This window comes from Leiobunum rupestre, chromosome 10 (assembly GCF_980474605.1).
Source record: "Leiobunum rupestre chromosome 10, qqLeiRupe1.1.hap1, whole genome shotgun sequence".
Taxonomy (NCBI): domain Eukaryota; kingdom Metazoa; phylum Arthropoda; class Arachnida; order Opiliones; family Sclerosomatidae; genus Leiobunum; species Leiobunum rupestre.
In genome coordinates this window covers 8,303,227-8,324,721 of record NC_143393.1, presented here as the reverse complement: position 1 = coordinate 8,324,721, position 21,495 = coordinate 8,303,227, and the positions used below count along the sequence as shown (strand labels likewise).

The 21,495-nt window shown below is 39.8% G+C and overlaps 1 protein-coding gene across 1 annotated transcript in view; it reads left to right on the top strand.

Annotated features, from left to right (window-relative positions):
- The window catches only part of LOC149923553 (putative cationic amino acid transporter), a 166,706-nt gene that overhangs the window by 119,671 nt on the left and 25,540 nt on the right, over nt 1-21,495 (top strand). Inside the window, exons 5-11 of the mRNA XM_090160783.1 lie at nt 5,780-5,991; nt 8,371-8,529; nt 8,615-8,811; nt 10,079-10,203; nt 10,278-10,533; nt 10,607-10,699; nt 19,792-20,214. Of these exons, the coding sequence (XP_090016909.1) occupies nt 5,780-5,991; nt 8,371-8,529; nt 8,615-8,811; nt 10,079-10,203; nt 10,278-10,533; nt 10,607-10,699; nt 19,792-20,214 (1,465 nt within the window). The remainder of the gene's footprint in view (nt 1-5,779; nt 5,992-8,370; nt 8,530-8,614; nt 8,812-10,078; nt 10,204-10,277; nt 10,534-10,606; nt 10,700-19,791; nt 20,215-21,495) is intronic.

Below are 21,495 nucleotides of genomic sequence, written 5' to 3'. Positions count from 1 at the left end.
TTGAAATCTTCAAAAGCTCAAATTCTCAATTTAAAAGCATATGAAGCTTATAGAAGCTCAACTGTGTCTTTTCCCGCCAATTTACTTAGTAGTCAAACAGTAAAACATGCATTCAGTGAAGCTACACTCCTATAAAAATTAAAAACCATTCTCATTTTATTATTGTGGAATGCGGTATCTTAAATTCATAAACGACTCTAAAGACTAAAATACACTTCGTATGATAACTGTTGTTACTGTTAATGCCTTAATGTCATTCGCTTTGAATCGGGGGCTAAGTTCCTAGACCCCCGTTTCATTTCTCTATGCCCCCTCCAACTTCTAAAACGTACCTACGCCCCTGAAATGAGGAGCGGAAGGGAAGGCAATGTCTCCTCAAAACTTGAAAGTACATCATTCCCCCCCCCCTCCATCTGGAAACGATGAAACCGTGGGAATTTTCAAACAGAACATTTCATTTTTACCCTACTTTATTGAATAAACAAATAACGCGCTTACGTGAGTTCCCTACGCGAGAATAGTAGCAATAATTTTTTAATTATTTTACATTAAGTCATCTAGATCATGATTCTGGTCGGACTTGGGAGTCTGAACTCCAGACTTGCAAGTTCTACCAGAACCTTTGTTTTTAATGCTCCAGACGCTGATTGCCGTGATTTATCTTAATCGTATCACTTCGGGCTTAAAGCCATTTTTAAGCGTTTTATATATTTAACATGCAAGTACGTGTTAAATCTAATTGTAGAAGGCGATACATGTTAGCCCTAATTCTAGATGTCGGTAATAGCGACTCGGCCTTAATGATTATAATGGACCCCAAAAACAGTTTCGGGGGAGGACCCCGAACCCATAGCTACGTCTTGAGAAAGCTACTATTTTTAAAATATAATTTATCAAAAACCAATTTTATATTCTAAATAAATATATGTGGTGGATTTTATTTATCTTTAACTTCATTTGAATTGCTTGTGTATTTAACTTCAATTAATACTAAACACACTGAAACCGTATAGGAACCGGAACCGATCGGTTCTAAAATTTGAGAACTGGAACCGAAACTGGAACCGATAAATTAAAATTTTAAGAACCGGAACCGGAACCGATATAGCAAAAATTTAGGAACCGGAACCGGATCCGGAATCGAGATAGTCCAAAAAAGTGGAACCGTTGCATCCCTACTTTCCACCACCCTCCTACGCATTGTAACCCGGCCACCTGAATTAAAGTCTTTAAACGTCGCTTGATGCCTATAGGTCTAAGCTGGTGCCTTGGGTAATAGCCTAGTTGATTGTTATTATGAAAAATATTTACCGGAAATGATAAATAATTTATAAAAAAAACTACTTCTAGCACTATTTTAAACGCTGTTTTATGTTAAAAATATAAGCAAAAGTTCAATTCAACAAACATTCGGCATAACCCGCCCACCTGAATTAAAGGCTTCAAAAGTCGCTTGATGACTTAGGCCTAAGGTGGTGCCTTGGGTATTAGCCTAGCTGATTATTATTATTTATTATTATTTATAGTTTAAAATTTCCACGTTTCAGACTGTTGGTGCCATCTGGTACGAAGTCTCCACTAACGAGTAAGTGGCGTCGGGTGGTACAAGACTGATCCGTCACGGGACTGTATTGCGGGTCTTCGGTTGCCACGTTGGCAAGACTCGTTAGTAGCACGTGTTAACTGTGACCGGCTTCCAACTGCTGCGGTGCTTTTCCGTTTTCGCTTAAGAACGTCTTCGGTGTGTCGCTCCGGTCAGCGCGGCGATAGAGACGCTTCACCACATTCTTTTTGAATGTCGGGCGGCTAGCGGTCCCCGCCATTCGTTTTTGGCGTCGCTTACGGCAGTTGACTTTCTCCACTCTGTATCGGGTCTCCGTATGGCCTTTTCTCGAGGTGTACTACCGATTATTTCGGACGTGTGTAATCTGCTCCGCGCCGTGGGCATTCGTTAACTTTGCCAGGTACAATAGTTTTGTTTTTGGTTTGTGTATTTATCTTCTTATCGCTGTTTGTATATACTTTCAATTTGTAGTCTAATTCTGTATGATGCACATGGTGTGAAGGCCTCCGCTGCCATATACACCAATAAAGTCTTTCTTATTTTTGAAAAAAAAAAAATTAGTGGCGCTATTTCTATATATTTGACGTCACCGTGAACAAAAGATTTAATAAAACCAACCCCGGGAGACGTACGATTTAGGGAACCAATGAGGTACTCGATCGATTTGAATGGCTTTAAGGGGGAGGATCATACTGGTAGATCAAAAGGGTAATTGGTAGAAACTTTAAAAATCGTCTCAAGATATTAATTTTCCTTAAAGGAGAACGGCCAAGCTTTTCCAAATATGGCCTTATTTCCGTATCAAAAGATTAACAAGACGTTCAATATACTAACACGTACCTTTTTTTGTCTTGAAAAATAGCTTTTGGCCTAAAAAGTTTAAACGAAAAATAACGCCAGTTGTTTGTGTTTGATTTTTCGCCGCCATCTTAGAGGCTGCCGCCAGCGCCCCTAACCCCGTATGAGCGATTTGCGAACTATCCTAACTTTTAAAATAGCGCAATTTAGGCCTCTTATAACTGGAACGCGCCGCGCGTGTAAAACAAATTTTTCGCGTCTTCAGCAGCGCGCGCTTTTACGTTGTTTTTCCGTCTCACCGACTTCTCACCAGGTGTCGCGGCGGACGCGCGCTTTTCGATTTCCCGAAATTTCTTTATTTTATTAAAAATTAACCACTCAATATTTTTTGATGCGGTTTTCGCCATAAATTTTAGTTTTTACCGGGCTATAGGGCTATCTGGTTAAAGCTTGACCGTTCCCCTTTAAGAATAAATAAATCTATATTCTTGATAAAATATTTACCCAAGCGTCATACTTACGGTTATCACGTTACTTATGCTTAAATTACTTTTTTAAATATAAATTTGTATCGGATACCACTTAAAATCTGAATAAATTAAACGTGAAACCAAGTTTTTTTTAAAGAAGGTTAGAGCGGCTTGTATCAAAATTGAGGCTTTGAAGGCGATAAGAAAAATAAGCTTTTAGCGGCAGGGAAATTGTAAAGAGGAATTCTTAATACCGCCGGATTGGTCGCTATGGCAACAGCTTTTTATGACAGCGACGGAAAGACTTTACCTTTTTAATTCTTTTTTCTTCAAATTTCTAACTCTTCTTTTTCCCATTTGGAAAATAATATTCAACAGGGATCCGCGTATGTCGCTAAGGGCCTTTATTTATCAAGGATACAATGCGAAGTATTCAGCGCCTGTCCTCCCCCGAAGCATTCGCTTTCCATTATTTTTAAGAGACTCTATTCTTTGCAGACACATTTTTTTAAGTGTTTTTGCCCGACCTCGCAGCAAAAATAAAATCGATTGTCGGTGAGAGAAAAAAAAAGTGGAAGGAAACACTAATAGATGATAAAGTAGCGGAGCAAGGTGGCTTATTTGTGTTGGGGGATCTTCAATTAATATTTGGCAGGGAAAGACCTAAGCACGCCTTACTGTTCAATAGCTAAATCGATGGGCTGATTACTTCACGGAATTAGTAATTCACGGAATCTGGACATAATCTGAGTACTCCTTGTAATCTCTAGGTATTTTGCGTAATTGTCGCGTTATCTCGGAGTAATTTAGGTAATCTGAGCCTAATTTGAGTACTCAGTGTAATCTCTAGGTATTTTGCGTAATTGTCGCGTTATCTCGGAGTAATTTAGGTAATCTGAGCCTAATTTGAGTACTCAGTGTAATCTCTAGGTATTTTGCGTAATTGTCGCGTTATCTCGGAGTAGTTTAGGTAATCTGAGCCTAATTTGAGTACTCAGTGTAATCTCTAGGTATTTTGCGTAACTGTCGCGTTATCTCGGAGTAATTCAGGTAATCTGGACCTGATTTGAGTACTCTGTGTAATCTCTAGGTATTTTGCGTAATTGTCGCGTTATCTCGGAGTAATTCAGGTAATCTGGGCCTAATTTGAGTACTCAGTGTAATCTCTAGGTATTTTGCGTATTTGTCGCGTTATCTCGGAGTAATTTAGGTAATCTGGGCCTACTTTGAGTACTCTGTGTAATCTCTAGGTACTTTGCGTAATTGTCGCGTTATCTCGGAGTAATTCAGGTAATCTGGACCTAATTTGAGTACTCTGTGTAATCTCTAGGTATTTTGCGTAATTGTCGCGTTATCTCGGAGTAATTCAGGTAATCTGGGCCTAATTTGAGTACTCAGTGTAATCTCTAGGTATTTTGCGTATTTGTCGCGTTATCTCGGAGTAATTTAGGTAATCTGGGCCTACTTTGAGTACTCTGTGTAATCTCTAGGTACTTTGCGTATTTGTCGCGTTATCTCGGAGTAATTTAGGTAATCTGGGCCTACTTTGAGTACTCCTTGTAATCTCTAGGTATTTTGCGTAATTGTCGCGTTATCTCGGAGTAATTCAGGTAATCTGGGCCTAATTTGAGTACTCAGTGTAATCTCTAGGTATTTTGCGTATTTGTCGCGTTATCTCGGAGTAATTTAGGTAATCTGGGCCTACTTTGAGTACTCTGTGTAATCTCTAGGTACTTTGCGTAATTGTCGCGTTATCTCGGAGTAATTCAGGTAATCTGGACCTAATTTGAGTACTCTGTGTAATCTCTAGGTATTTTGCGTAATTGTCGCGTTATCTCGGAGTAATTCAGGTAATCTGGACCAACATTTTTAAATAAAATGTTTTAAAATTTTTACTATGCAAAGCGGTTGTTTTTATTTTATTTTAATATCTTAATGCATAGGGTTAGTCAAACCTCACCAATCTGGACCTAATTTGAGTAATTTTTAATCTCAAGGTAATTCATGTAATCGTAACCTTATCTCGGTGTACTCTGCGTAATCGTGGTGTACTTCGCTTAATATCGATGTACTTATCGCAATCTTCGCGTAATCGTGACATACTTTGCGTAATATCGATTTACTCCTCGTATTCTTGCTTATTCTTGGTGTACTCCGATGACGTAATCGATGTACAGACAAACTCGAGGCTAGTCGTGCTCCTCGTTCTATTAGCGTAATCTCGATGTACACTCGCGTATTGCACGTTCTTCGCGTACTCCACATAATATCGATGTACTCTGAGTGTAATCTCACCGTACTATTCGCCGAATGCCAATTTTCTACCAATATTCTTGTATCTACATTATAAAAAAGGGTAAAGGTTTGACGATGCCCCATAAATGTTCGCCGCCAATGTTTTTTACGGAGCAGCCAAGGCTTATTGAAAATTTAAACTCTTTCAAAATGTAAAATTATAACAAACTTAGGCAAATAGTGCTGAATTAGTAAATCCAGGAATCCATATCTCTACTTGGAATGCTTATCGCGGCAGTTTTTCGTCTCGATGTGGCTGACGGTTTTTTTTTGACGTCACTATGTTAACTTAACAAACAACAACGTGAGAGGGGAGCTCGCGCAGAGGGGATTTTTTCCCTCGTAAGTGGGGCCAAAGCCGTCAGAGTGATCTTACGATACGCGATACGGAAGGAGAAGCATTCCAAGTAGAAGTATGGATTCCTGTTGAATCAGAATCGCCAACAAAATAACCTGCTGGTACTGTAATAAAATTATCGTCTGTCAGCTGGGAGTTACGAGTTTCCAATTCCTATACTTCCGATTACGCAATCACTCTGCGAAAAACTATCGTTATCTTAGTGTCATACTTAAAGCAATTTACTTTACTTATGGTTTTACCGCTGTTGCAATTTCAAAGAAAAGTAAAAATATTATACATTTCTCATCGTAGGTCACACTCCCGACGTCTTAGGAGCATTTATCACATTACTGATGACGGTGGTATTGATAGCCGGGGTCAAAAAGTCACTAATGTTCAACAACGTCCTGAACGCGGTCAACTTGGCCGTTTGGGTCTTCATCATGACGGCCGGAGCGTTCTACGCCGACTCTTCCAACTGGTCAGCGGAGCACGGCGGTTTCCTGCCCAATGGCTGGTCTGGGGTCAGTGTCTTTTCCGTTGCCTCCTTTAATGTAACAACATCACCTTCTACACCTTAATATAGGACAATAGGGCGATAACATTGGCCCAAAACTTCCATCAAAGTCCCATCACTTTCCGCTTCGAATCAATCAAAATGGCTCAAAGCGGAAAAGCCGACATCACGTCGGGGTTTCAAATTCAAGCTCGGCACAATTTATAAGGCCTAACGATGTTATCTGCAGTATATAGTTTTTCTTACAAAGAATCCGTATATCTCAATTTTATGGAAAAGCTTGAACCCATACCTCTACTTGGAATGCTTATTCTGGCGTATCGCGTATGGTAAGATCACGCTGATGGCTTTGGCCACGCCTACGAGAGAAAAATCCCCTTTGCACGCGCTCCCCTCTCCTGTTGTTGTTTGTTAAGTTAACATAGTGACGTCGAAAAAACCGTCAGCCACATCGAGACGAAAATCTGCCGCGATAAGCATTCCAAATAGAGGTAAGGATTCCTGGGAAAAATAATATGTTTCCGACGGTTTTTCAAAATACGTTTCGGAAGTAATAGTAGTGCGGGACATATAATGATTTTCTAAAAACCGGTACACTAGCGAGGAATGTAGGGTGGCGGAGTTGTTAGCACTTTCACCTCGCAGCAAGAGGAGCCGGGTTCAATCCCAGTTTGTGGCACTGGGAAACAACTCGGAACCACTCCTTCGGCGTTGAGTTTGCAGGTTCTTTCCCTACTGGTTTAAGGAGTTTTCCCCAAGATCTTCGGTTTCCCCTTCCGTTAAAACTTGTTGAGGTTAACGGTAATAGTTAGTGTAGGCTAGGAAGATTAAGACAACGCATTCTGGAATAGAAAATTGTATCCCCCCAATACGGGCTCCCCGATATCTCTGAGGCCACTCAAACCTTTGGACACACGATTTTTAGCGCCATCCCATGACAGCCAGAGCAACTACTTTTTTTAAATTTCGTCTGCTAGTGGTTTTAGAATTTGGAATTTAGAATTTCTCAGACAGAAACGGATTTTAGCCGCGAAAGAACCCCGAACGGTTTTTAATAGTAAAAAAAAAATTCAATATGAGTGTTTCAGTAGTTTAAGTAGAATGCGTTTTTATAGTAGTTAAATAATGGGGAAATACTGCTGCTTTGATTATTATTATTATTATTATTATTAATTGTCGTAGTGATTATAAGAATATAACTTTTTACCCAGTTCCTAAACCTGGTAGGAATAAGAATTATTATCCGTTAAAAACAAACATTCCCACGTGTTCCAGACTCCCAGCCCGATTAAATGAACCAATGCAGAAAAAAATTGAAAGTTGAAAATTTTCTACGCTAGATGACAGTTTTAACTTAAAAACTGATTACTCATATTTACCCAATATATGTATATTTACTCATATTTACCAAAATTGACGTATATTGGTCCAAATGTACCAGATTTAGCCATGATCTGAATTATGTATCTAATTGATGAACCTTTTTTAATTTTTTGAAAAATATTGTTAGGGGGGACCCTTAAAATTTTAATTTTCATAGAGAAAATCAGTTTTTAAGTTGTGAAAAACATTTTTGGTTGCCATGGCAAAACGAAAGCCCATTCTTGGCCACACTTTTAGGGATTTTCAAGTTACATGAAGGTCTACTTACCACCCGAGTTTGAACCAAATCGGAGATAACCACCTCGGGTAGTCTCCTTATTAGTGCAATACCTTAAAACCAAATTTTTATCAACCCAAAACGACTTCTCAATTTAAAATTTTGGGTAGTTCAGAATTTTAGAACTACCCAAATACGGCAGAACTACCCACTAAAATAGGCCGGGGAGCTAATTGGGGTTTTTTAAATGAATTTTCTGATAAATCTATATTTTCTAAGTGAATGTCCTTCATTTTAGCGACTGCAGCCCAGCCAATAAATGTAAAGGAACGTCTTACAATCGACTTAATTTAAGCTTTCGCAGCATGGCGCCAAATGTATATGTTCGTGTTTTCTTAATCAGTGGTTAGATTCATCACAATGTCCCTACACTAAGGCCAACGGCACGGGCTAGAGATGAAAGTCTTTGTTAAAAAGGCGCTGGAAAATACGAATTAAAATTTTAAGTATCCCTGGGTTGTGTAATGTTTACATTTTGCATTGGCGGAGTAATACACGCGGTTCATTTTAAGCCCCGATGCCATGTATGCTTCCGTGGTATGGCGGGAAAATAGTACCCATTGAAAATTGCCTCGAACTTGCTAAGGTTTGACTTCCCTCGTAAGAGATATATTATTAACTTTTGATATAATTTATAATCTGTATCATCATGCTGCTTTGAATGGTAGCGAATTTTGGGAGGGATAGAATTGATGTATCCTCTATAGCAATACACGTAATTGATAGGTTCTGTCAGGAGCCGCAACGTGTTTCTACGCCTTCATTGGTTTCGACATCATTGCAACAACGGGGGAGGAAGCCCGCGACCCCCGCTGGTCCATTCCAATGGCGATCATTCTCAGTCTGGTCATCATCCTCACCGCCTACATTTCCTCCAGCCTCATGGTCAGTATCCCGCCATTCTCAATCAACCGCGAAAGATTCTTCCGCCGCTCGTAAATAAATAACGATGATAACGTCTTTTCCGCAGATGACTTTGATCATCCCTTACGACGAATTAAAGGCCGAATCGGCGCTGGTTGAGATGTTCGGACAGAGAGGAGCCCACAAGTCACAAGTCATCGTAGCGATTGGAGCCTTGGCCGGTCTCACCGTCTCCATGTTCGGCTCCATGTTCCCCATGCCGAGGATAGTTTACGCCATGGCTAAAGATGGCTTGATTTTCAGGTTGCCGCTTTATAACTGCTTTTCACTAACAAGGAGAAGACCCGAGGTGTAACTCACCAATTTTGTTCAAACTCGGGGGTTTGATAGACCATCGTGTAACTTGAAAAACACTAAAGGGAAATGTCTCCAAAAGCAAGCGTTTTGCCATGGCAACCAAAAATGTTTTTGACAACACAAAATGGAAATTTTCCCATAGAAAATAATATTAATAATTAACAATATTAAGGGTACCCCCTGTAAAAAATTTTAATTTTTGAAAATGCTAAAAATAGAAAATATAAATAAGAAAATAATGAAAAAGTTTGAAGTTGATTAAAATCTTTACAGGGGTACCCTTACATTTGGTCAGATTCCCATGTTATACTCAATAGGAAAATTTCCATTTTGTATTGTCAAAAATATTTTTGGTTGCCATGGCCAATCGGTTGCCTATGGAGACATTTCCCTTAAGAGTTTTTCAAGTAACATGAAGGTCTACGAAACCCCTGAGTTTGAACAAAATCGGTGTGTTACACCTCGGGTCGTCTCCTTGTAAGTCAAAAATGCCAAAATGGCAAGCGTCGACGCAAAAAATCTGTGTGGCAGGTACCAGAGATAATATAAACCTCGTACCATCGATTTGAAATAACTGCCTCGCGCGTAGTAAACAGCGTTTACCCACTTCTTGTCGGAACTCCGAAAATATTAGCTCCATTGTTACCATGGTAACCAACTATAGATAAGACCATGGACAACTTTGTTGACGCGTTGTTCACGCAAAAGCCGGACATCAAAGTTGGCCGTTATAGGAGAATACAGCAACCGATGGAGGCCAATTTTTCGGAGGTCACGTGCCGGAAGTGGGTAAACGCTTCGTTACAAACATTCAATCAGAAAGCTCACAGTATTCGAATTTAGGGTACAGAGTTCTATATTATCTTTGCAGGTACTAAATGTTTTAGGAGCGTAAAGGAAAATACATTAGGGGAAACAGAGGGGCTAACCGCGGTAAGATGACCTGTACCCCGATTACGCGCACTCAACACTGATGAAGGTGCAGACTCTCATTAGTACAGTCAAAGGTACGGGTTTGTACACCGATTACGCGGAGTTACTAGCCCCCTCGGGGGAAACTGAGCTTTGAGCCCAAAGAAATTTTTTTGTTCAACCCAAAAACAATTATTAGGGCTAACGTGCGCTTGTGAAAACTAAGCGCAATAATTTGTTTGCGTCTCCATTGTTTGTTGAAAGTAACGATTAATTGACAAGCTATTTTTATCCGAAACAGAACTTTATCCAATATCTGGACTTTCGTCGGAACTCCAGCATTAGCAACCTGTATCTTAGGAGTTCTAACTTCCATAGTATCTCTTCTAATTGGCTTAGACGTCCTAGTAGAAATGATGTCTATAGGTGAGTGCGTAAATTTAGTCGTAATATATTTGGTAATATTCCTCCCTTCATTAACCAATCTGGTTCGATCGCAGGTACGCTGATGGCATACACTCTAGTTTCAACGTGCGTCCTTCTGCTGCGCTACCAGCCGCTTCAACAAACCACTCTGGTCGATTTACTTCCGGAATCGATCCGATCCGCGTGCCCGACACCCTCTCGCGAAGCCCCTCCTTCCCTACCAAACCTGCCATCCTCGGTTCCTGGACTAGGCGTTCTAGGCTCTACATCCACCAGTAACCCGCTGGGTAGTAACACCATGAACAGAATCACCATACGTGCCAAGACCAGGTAAGGGACATCCCTCCCAGTCCGCGGAACAAGACGATTCACTCGAGCCACCAATATTTTTCTCCCTCACCAGGATGGACTCTTCGGAGAGCGAGGGCTCACCAACTTCTCCGGTAGACACTCAACCACCCTGGGTACCGACCAACGACGCGGGAGCCAAAGGAGGGTTCGTACGTAAATAATTTACATTCGTATAATCTCAGACAAAACGACTTTACAAAACGGGTAGAGAAAAGGCTCTTTAATGGGCTACAATTCGCACGCTACAACGTAACCACCCTACAAACGTTTCTCAGTGTCGAATTCGCGGGTAGCGAGAGCAGGTAAACTTTGAAACTGATAACGAAACTTCCGAATAAAATCAACAACGTTCCCGAAACGTTATAGGCATCCAATCCGCCGCCGAAAAAGAGCACTTGGAATAGAAAAGTACACACGGCCGTGGAAGCCGTTTGTGTCAAGGACACTAGTGCCCCCTTTTCGTATTGAAACGCCTGGTAGTAAATCATCTTGTTCGCCAAGGCAACAAAGCACCTGGCAATGTCAAACCACGCTTCGGATAGCCCTGCTACCGCGAATCGAAGGCTGGGCGAGAAGAGGGGGAGCGCGCTGCCCGCCACTGGAAACAATACAAAACCGCCAAGAAATACGATGACAGATTGGTGGTAAACTTTGGTCTCGCTCTGTAGAATCAAAAGACACGCGATCCTCAATAAAAGGTTGATGAAGGTATAGGTCAGACCCATGATACGAGTCGAGTCGAACAACCCCTCCGTATGGAGCAAAGGCAGTTTTATCACCAGCATCATACCGATTGTGATTGCGATCATCGAAAACGCCAAGTTATATCCGCAACGTTCTATAAAATATGAGTCGGGTCATCAGTACTGGTTCTATCGTAATCGTTATGACTAACCTTTAAAAAATATTCTGGCTAGAAGAGCGACCCATAACGGAATAGTGAAATACAGAGCGTTCGATAACACGAATGGAACTAATTGCAACGCTTGGAACTTGCAGACTGTTCCGAGGCCCAACATCGTAATGTAGATCAGCAAGAATAAACATTTCCGTCGACCGTGATAGAGAAGCTTCCTCATGTAGATGACGAACGGCAAAATTAAAATAGCCTGGTGAAGCGAGTTTGTGAATAACAGTTCCGCTGATATCCGCGAAAAGATAAATAAATGATACGGCAATTGGATATAAGGAATTACCTAATTGAAAATATTTACCCGGATGGTGCGCCATTTTGGCCACCATCAGCGCTTCCACCGACCATAATATTCCAGAAAGTGTACTCAAAGCGATTCCAGCGAAGCGCTTCCATCTAAGGCTCGTGGATTTCACAGGAGGTATTACCACTGTTTTGGGGATTACATTCACAATGGGTACAGGGTTCAGAACGTCTAATTCTCGCGGAGTCATCATTGCAACCTATAGTTAATACGCAACAAGTGAACAGATGGTTAAACCTTATGTAGAGGAGGATGCATAAGTGGGGAGGGCGTTGCGTTTAGTGTAAAACTCGGTAAACATATCATATACGCGTCGCGTCTACCGTTTCTCTAACCACCTGTACGCTCCACGCAGTTTCGTTTACGTTATTGCTACGGTTGCCTCTGGCGCAACTCTCCTTATTTGCTATGAGGTAAATTTACGCATTCAAGAATAGTTGAAATACAAAACTATCACTAGTTCTTCCGTTTCCATTTTTCATAAAAACTTGTTAAGGTCACGGTCCAGGTCATTGCTAGGATTTAATTTCGGGTGGGGTTTAAACTATGCACCCTCCTTTTTGACATAAACACAACTTAATGCCCCTAAATATGACTCTGGTTATGGTAATAATAAGGGTAGGGAGCTGTTGCCTCTAGTGGCACGAAATGATGAAAATTCCGAGGGGCAGCTCACCCCAATGACTATTAGGACATCCTCGCATGATTAAATCAAGATTAGATTAAATTCAAATTAAATGTGTAGCTTTGGCTGTACAAAGATTGAAAATGATTAAATCATGATTAAATTTTTAATAATGATTATTAGGACACCCTCGTATGATTAAATCATGATTTGATTAGATTTAAATTAAATCTGTAGCTTCGGCTGTACAAAGAAAAAAATTATTAAATCATGATTACATTTTTAATTATGATTATTAGGATTTGCCCCTCGGAAAATTCAGATAAAACGAAAATTTTCAATCAATCGCGAATAGGTGGGAAAAGTAGTCAAACATTTCTTAAAGGGGACCGGCCAAGCTTTTCCAAATATCGCCTTATTTGCATATGAAAAGATCAACAAGACGTTCAATATACTTACAAGTACCTTAATTTGTCTTGAAAAAATAGTTTTGGCCCAAAAAGTTGATACGCAAAATAACGCCCAGTATTTGGGTTTGAATTTTCGCCGCCATCTTAAGGTGTATCGCCAGCGCCAACACAACCTTAGTGAGCGATTTGCGAACTATCCTAACTTTTGAAATCCCGCAATTTAGGCTTGGGCCTCGTATAACTGGATGGCGCTGCGCGTGCAAAAAAAAAAAAAAAACATATCTTAAGTTTCAGTTATTAGAATATAACTAGCACTAAGAAACAAAAAAAGATGGCGTTACTGTCTCGGACTACAGTCAGGACTCCCGGATTCTCCATCTAACAAAGACACGTAGACTATCCGCATGGAAACGGTTTTTTAACATATACCATGGTACCCGCGGGAATCGATGGAAAGGTATAATTTTGAGCTCGGGAATGGTTGGTAATGGACTTTCTTTCTGCTCACAATAGATTGAATCGTAAATGAGAATGAACTGGTATAAGAAAATTTAAGTCAAATGGAATGGGAATGGTTGGAAATCAACTATTTTTTAACGTATATGGAATGGGAATGGTTGGAAATCAACTATTTTTTAACGTATATGGAATGGGAATGGTAGGAAGTCAACTATTTTTTAACGTATATGGAATGGGAATGGTTGGAAATAACTATTTTTTAACGTATATGGAATGGGAATGGTAGGAAGTCAACTATTGTTTAACGTATATGGAATGGGCCGGAATGGTTGGAAGTCAACTATTTTTTAACGTATATGGAATGGGAATGGTTGGAAGTCAACTATTTTTTAACGTATATGGAATGGGAATGGTTGGAAGTCAACTATTTTTTAACGTATATGGAATGCTCGGGAATTGTTGGAAGTCAACTATTTTTTTACGTATATGGAATGGGAATGGTTGGAAGTCAACTATTTTTTATCGTTTATGGAATGGGAATGGTTGTAAGTCAACTATTTTTTAACGTATATGGAATGGGAATGGTTGGAAATCAACTATTTTTTAACGTATATGGAATGGGAATGATTGGAAGTCAACTATTTTTTAACGTATATGGAATGCTCGGGAATGGTACACCGTACGCGTACACGGGAGATGATTCCATAGGCAACTCCCAATAAATAAAGCACGTTCGACAATTCTAACTGAAAAGACGGTGTCGGATTTAGGACTAACAGCGGTTCAGCCTTTGTCGTTATATAGCACTAACCAGCGAGAAGGCCGCAGCTGGGCTACAAGATCTAGAATCCTTTTCTAAATTATATGTCCGCATTTGGGGGAAAAAATCGATTCCAGAAGAAAAATACAATCTTTGAAGATAAACAAAGTTTCCAAAGAAACCACCAGGGAAGTACTGAAGATGATGAGTTGATGACGGTGGAGTCTTCAAAGGGAATCCATTGTTTCGCTTCGTATCGACTAGTGAAAAATGCGGCAGCAAACAGGCCACGAAGTGCTGAATACGACGACTATTAACCGAGGGCCATCGGAGACCCCTAGGCAAATCAATACTGGTTCTTTACCCGCCGAAGATCAACGGCCCATTGCGTTAAAGGGCATTAGAATCATTTGAAAAATTCCTATACGAATTTCAGGTGGCAGATCCAACGAATGATAATTTTGAATTTTTAAACCCATTTTACGAAATTCAAACAATTCTATGACCCTTTAACAAAAACTCACTGAAGTCATCTATGGTAAACAAACTAGGAAAAACGTTAACAGAACGTTCAATAAGTAGGTCAAAATGATTCCACCAGAGTTTAACGGCCGGAGCTCTAGGACTACGTTTCTGTTGTACCCATAGATATAGGAAACGTATATAAAGGTCTAGATGAAATATTTCAAAGGGAGTTAATACGGAGGTGACAGCTAGCAGAAACGCGTAATTTCTGCAGGCTATCCTTATAAGGCGCTATCTATCGGTAAGAAAGCTCGTGCTATCGTCTCCTGCTTAAAAATTATACTAAAAGTCACCAACAGATGGTGTCTAAAGACTACGGCCTGCGGTAAGGTCAAGCACTTAGTACTAAAATGCTAAGAGAGCTCGCGCTCTGGGTCACGTGCTTTCCTCGGTGTCTGATAGGTGTCAATTCCGTATTTTATGTTAGGCTTAGACGCCCCGAAATTTATCTAGACCTCTATATACATTGCTTATATCTATGGTTTTACCATAAGTTTATATAAGTGTGTCAGTTTGCTATCTTTCGCCTGTTATATTTTTCTTGAGAGTCATTTATAGAATGACCACCCACATTTTTGGTGGACTTTGGACCCAGTTATTCGTTCTAAAACGTGCTCTTTGCCTCGACGTCAATTCTAGGCCAATAATAATTATTTCCACAAACGCACTTGTGGAACATAATAGATGAAAATGCTTTTTCAACATCTTTTATGATAGTAGGAATTAAGATATTATTATAATTAGCATAAGTAACATAATATGAAATAAGTATGACACTGAACGATTTTGGTTAAAGATAGTTCGTGGCGGAGTGATGGCATAATCGCAGGGGCGGCTTAAGGGCCGGGCAACCCGGGCAACTGCCCGGGGCGCCGTTTTGAGAGGGGCGCCAAAATTGAGTTGGCGCCTTTCTAGTTATCAAGAATTGGATTTGTTTATAAAATTTGTAATGAAAGCATAACATAATTTGAAAAATCTTTAGCTAATAGGTGGTTAAACAAACCCCTCTCTGACTGTCTTGCCCCCCTGTTGAAAAATGCTGATCTATGCATAGAAAATTCACAGCTTGGGCAGTATAAAGAGAAACCACTGACAAACCAGTAATGTGTCCATTCGCGGCAACACAAACTGTATAATAATGATCTTTTATTTAAAGGACTAATACCAAAATGTCCAGGGTATATAATATGAAAAAGAAAAAGTGGTTGGGCGATACTACAAGAATAGAAGTGTGTCAGAATTTTAAGTCCGGTGTACCTAGCAACAGGGGCCATACCACCGGAGGCCTATCATCATAGTGCCCTACGACAGCGTCCCCAAGCCTGGACAGGTGACCAATCCAGCATGGGTAGTAGCGTGGGGCTAGCCGGTAAGAATTTTCCTTACACCGATTACGTAATCATTAATTAGTTCAGATGATTACGATGAGTACAGAATGATTATGGTGAGAACATAATGATTACAATGAGTACACAGGCAACCTAAAACTTATAAATTGTTACAGATGAGTAATTGAGTACGGGATAATTCCAATGAATAAGCGTGATTACAGATGATTACGCACTTTACAAATGATTACACGTGATTACAGATGAGTACGCGTTATTTCATAATGATTTCGGTGATTACAGATAAGTACGAAGATTACAAATGATAACGGGATTACAAATGAGTACAAAAGATTACAGAAGAATACGTAATCATTACAGTTAGGGTGTACACCGATTACGGGAAGTCGATAGCCCCTCGGGTAGTATTACCCTACTACTGATGGTCGAACCTTCGACGCAAGCCACTCAACCCAGCAGAAGGTGCAGCAATGGGGGGACCAATTCTCACTTCGCACACAGCCGTGCGAGTAAGAGTGGATGCTATAGCAACTCCTTCCAACACCCGAACTACGTAGGTAAAGAGTCATACCCTTTGTAGAAAGCTCCTGAAGGGAAACGACGGGACACAGCGGTCCACATAACCCGGCACAGCTGGCCACGGAGATCGCGGTGTGATTCCAAAAGGCCGGGAAACAAGGCCAACGTGCCCTTACACGGAGGCCCGCCGCCCCATAGCAGGCTACCCAATCCGCCGAGGCGGCTAGTTTACACGGACCCTCTCCGTTTGCCTGAGTCGAAGCTCAGTTTCCAGCCAAACCTGGCCGAAGTCGGAGGTGGAGATAGGACCATTTGATCAGAGCTAACATCTCCCAGTGCGCCACCGCCCTTATGGGTTACAAGAGCCGGACCCCTACTCCCCGGTAAACCCACCAGTTATTGCACACTCTAACCAATTTAGGGCCACAAGAATAGAAGGAAGCCCAAAGTAATACAGTACTTCTATGTACTTGCTTGCTATTTCGTTGTCATTTATCCAGCTTTATGATAAATAAACTAGCAGGCCATTTTCAAGAATTCTATTTGTTTCTTAGACTGTTATGAACCTGCATTTAATATTCTAAAATGCATTTAAATCGTTTTCGATGGCTAGTTCTTAAGCAGTCTATCGGTACGATTTAATCTGTCGTGTGTCCGTGGTTACAGTTAGTCTCTTCTATTTTACGCGCACGCGCAGAAAGTCATTTATTAGTTTCAGTTAAATAGTTTTTGTTAGATAGATATTAATAAGAGTCACGTTGAATTGAATTAAGTTGTCCGAGAAATAGAAGCATTCTGGTTCTTTTTATAAAAAAAAGTAAAGCAGAAAAGCAAGCGACAGCTTTAAAAAGTTCATAAGTGTAGGCCTTAAAAAATCTCACAAAAAGTTTCTTAATTAAAGCAATTAATGTAATGAATAAAAGAATTAAGTTTACTAAGAACAACCCGTGAGTTAAAAATAAAAAAATCCAGGGATTATTTTTATCTTTAACTCCCGGGTTCTTCGTAAACTTAATTCTTTTATTTCACATATTAACCGTGATACTATTCAGTATGGACATTATAATTAATGTACTTAAGGTATACTAGTCTTGCCATTTTACCTAGTGTTTCAAGCTCCATGTAAAATGACCCTGTAACATAAAGAAGGTATTAAATATGTTTACACAAAGTATTTAGAAAGTGATTAAAGGGATTATTTATTGTTAGGAAAACGGTAAATTTATAACATGGACATGGTAATGTTTTTTACGGGTGGGGGTAGTTTAATTTAGTCTCAAAATAAGAGGGGCGCCAAAAATCCCCCTTGCCCGGGTGAAAATATTTCTTGAGCCGGCCCTGCATAATCGGAAGCGGAAACTTTTCACACCATACATCATCTTTATTGGTAAAATTACTGCCAGTGTCGTTTCCAGGATTTTGCTTCTAAGGGGGCACACAATCGAATAAAATAAATTATAAAGTAAGCAAATTGTTTCGGGAGGGGAACAAGTGCCCCTTGTTACGCCACTGATTACTGCCAGGTTAGTGTGCTGGTGCCAAACCGCGTTTAGGTCTAAAATTCGAAAAGAACTACCTTCAGAAACGAAGGTGATATTTATAATAGTCAATTTGATGTTCCAATTCAATATTTAATCAATATTTTGCCAAGCGTTTCCATTTTGAATAAGCCTTTGCTTATCCTTCAAATAGCTGGTCGGCAGATATTTCCGGGTACCGTTACGTAACACTTCCATAGACTAACAAAAGCTCGCTTAGAGTTCTCAGTCCAAAGCTTCGTACTTATTTAAATGGTCACAGGCTATCATAAAAAATAGAGTATAAAGAAAAAGGAAGAGTCATACTTATTCTTATTATGTTACTTAGGTAATTAGTAATAATTGACGGAAAGCGTTAATCGAAATTTAAAATTGACTATAATATTTAACGTGTACATAACATTCATTGGTCGACTGAGATATAAAATTTAACGTGTACATAACATTCATTGGTCGACTGAGATATAATATTTAACGTGTACATAACATTTATTGGTCGACTGAGATATAAAATTTTACGTGTACATAACATTCATTGGTCGACTGAGATATAAAATTTAACGTGTACATAACATTTATTGGTTAACCGAGTTATAACAGAACGTGTACATAACATTCATTGGTTAACTGAGCTACAAAATTTTACGTGTACATAACATTCATTGGTTGACTGAGCTACAAAATTTTACGTGTACATAACATTCATTGGTTGACTGAGCTACAAAATTTTACGTGTACATAACATTCATTGGTTGACTGAGCTACAAAATTTTACGTGTACATAACATTCATTGGTCAACTGAGATATAAAATTTAACGTGTACATAACATTCATTGGTTGACTGAGCTACAAAATTTTACGTGTACATAACATTCATTGGTCGACTGAGATATAAAATTTTACGTGTACATAACATTCATTGGTTAACTGAGCTACAAAATTTTACGTGTACATAACATTCATTGGTTGACTGAGCTACAAAATTTAACGTGTACATAACATTCATTGGTTGACTGAGCTACAAAATTTTACGTGTACATAACATTCATTGGTCGACTGAGATATAAAATTTAACGTGTACATAACATTTATTGGTTAACCGAGTTATAACAGAACGTGTACATAACATTCATTGGTTAACTGAGCTACAAAATTTTACGTGTACAGAACATTCATTGGTTGACTGAGCTACAAAATTTTACGTGTACATAACATTCATTGGTCGACTGAGATATAAAATTTAACGTGTACATAACATTTATTGGTTAACCGAGTTATAACAGAACGTGTACATAACATTCATTGGTTAACTGAGCTACAAAATATTACGTGTACATAACATTCATTGGTTAACTGAGCTACAAAATTTTACGTGTACATAACATTCATTGGTTAACTGAGCTACAAAATTTTACGTGTACATAACATTCATTGGTCGACTGAGATATAAAATTTAACGTGTTCATAACATTTATTGGTTAACCGAGTTATAACAGAACGTGTACATAACATTCATTGGTTAACTGAGCTACAAAATTTGACGTGTACAGAACATTCATTGGTTAACTGAGCTACAAAATTTTACGTGTACATAACATTCATTGGTCGACTGAGATATAAAATTTAACGTGTTCATAACATTTATTGGTTAACCGAGTTATAACAGAACGTGTACATAACATTCATTGGTTGACTGAGCCACAAAATTTTACGTGTACATAACATTCATTGGTTGACTGAGCTATAATATTTAACGTGTACATAACATCCATTGGTTCACAAACACATGATGGTTAAATTTAGTAATTAATCACGGATTTTTCTTTCCTGGCAGGTCTTCCAATTACGACGGAAAGTCTCTAATCATGGATGAAGCCACGGCCAGCCCAGATGGGATCTTGGGCGGTGCCAGCGCGTCCGCCCCAAGCGGCTTCGTGGGCCGCGGCCTGGGCGGACTGGCCGGGATCTGGTCCGAGCTGCGGCTGCAGATTCGAAGCCACCTAAAAGTGCTTTCCTACCGATGCCCGGGCCTGTTCTTCTGGCACCGGAGACCCGGTTCAGCCACGGAAGAAACCGGACGCTACGTCATCAAACTCGTGGGCTTCCTCTATTTTTTGATAATAACCTTCGACCTGGTGGCCGTCTTCTGCGCCACTGCCCTGGCCAACGGGAGCTGGTTTCCGCTGACCATCTTATTCTCCTGCCTGGCGGGAATTTTCACCATCATAGTTCTAATAGCCAGGCAACCTCAAAATAGGTAAGTAGACCACGATTACCTTTATTTTCGCGACAGACGTAAGTCATTACTATAAGTTTAAAATTATCACGTCAGTGTGTTAAGGCTGTTTTTCACTAGGGCTAAAACGCCACGACGGCCAGCGTCGACTCAAAAATAGTATTAGGCCAAACCAGGTTTTATTTTCGTTGACACAAATAATATAGGTTAGATCTAAGCCTTGGTTTCTTTTTACTGGGGCTGTGCGAGTAGTGGTTTTACGCAATCGAGTCGGGTTTCGAGTATTAATAAATTTTTCATCGGGTAGTCGAGTCGGGTAATATTTTGATCGAGTCGGGTTGTCGAGTATTCGATTATATACAAATTTTCCTTGTTCGAGTAGTCGAGTAGTCAGAAAAACCCGTTCGGGTACTCGAGTTCTCGAGTAGTTAGAAAAATCGTTCGGGTACTTGATTAATCGACGAGTTCTATTCGGGACTTTAGGGTAGTCGAGTAATTAAGAAAAATTTCAAATAGCCTACTTGTTACTACTTAATAATGAACAAAACGTTAAACTAAAGAACATTACTCAGGCATTCACGGCAGAGAGGATTCCGAGCTCTCTTAAAACCAAAACTGACAATCTTAAAAACGAATCCAGCCATCCAATCCCTCAAGGTCATTGAAAGGGATTTATGGGATGTTCGTTTGCATTTATTTCCCCGGTTTTTCCACCTGGGCGACTGAGATTATTGTCGAGTACCCGAATATTGTCGTCAGGAAAAACAATTCGGCGAGTTTTACCGATGGCTTATTCGAGTATTCTAGTACCCGATTAAGGCAAATTTCTGATACTCGATAATCGACGAGTATTTAAAATTTTCTTATTCGAGTTCGAGTTAGAGTATCTGACCTCAAAAATTTTCGGGTACTCTATGCTGATCGAGTACTCGCACAGCCCTACTTTTTACGCCAAAATGTTGTAGGCCTAAGCCTTGGTTTCCACTAGCACACGTAACGGCACGTCGCTCAATTTTGCAACGGTTTTTACTCGCTTAAAAAAATAACTTTATTACGCGCGCTAGTATAAGCTTTACTTGAACATAATTACAGACTTACGCCATCACTAGATTATAACAGTCAACAAGTAGCGTGAAGTTATTTTCATTAGCGTATCGAGCTCAATTCTTACGGACCTTAACCATGATTGTAAATTACCAATTACTCGCACTTCTGGTAATACGTAAATTATGGAGATCCAATGAGGAACCGCGCTCATTTTATGTCCTTTTAATTGGGAGGAGCATAATGGCAGTTCCGTTA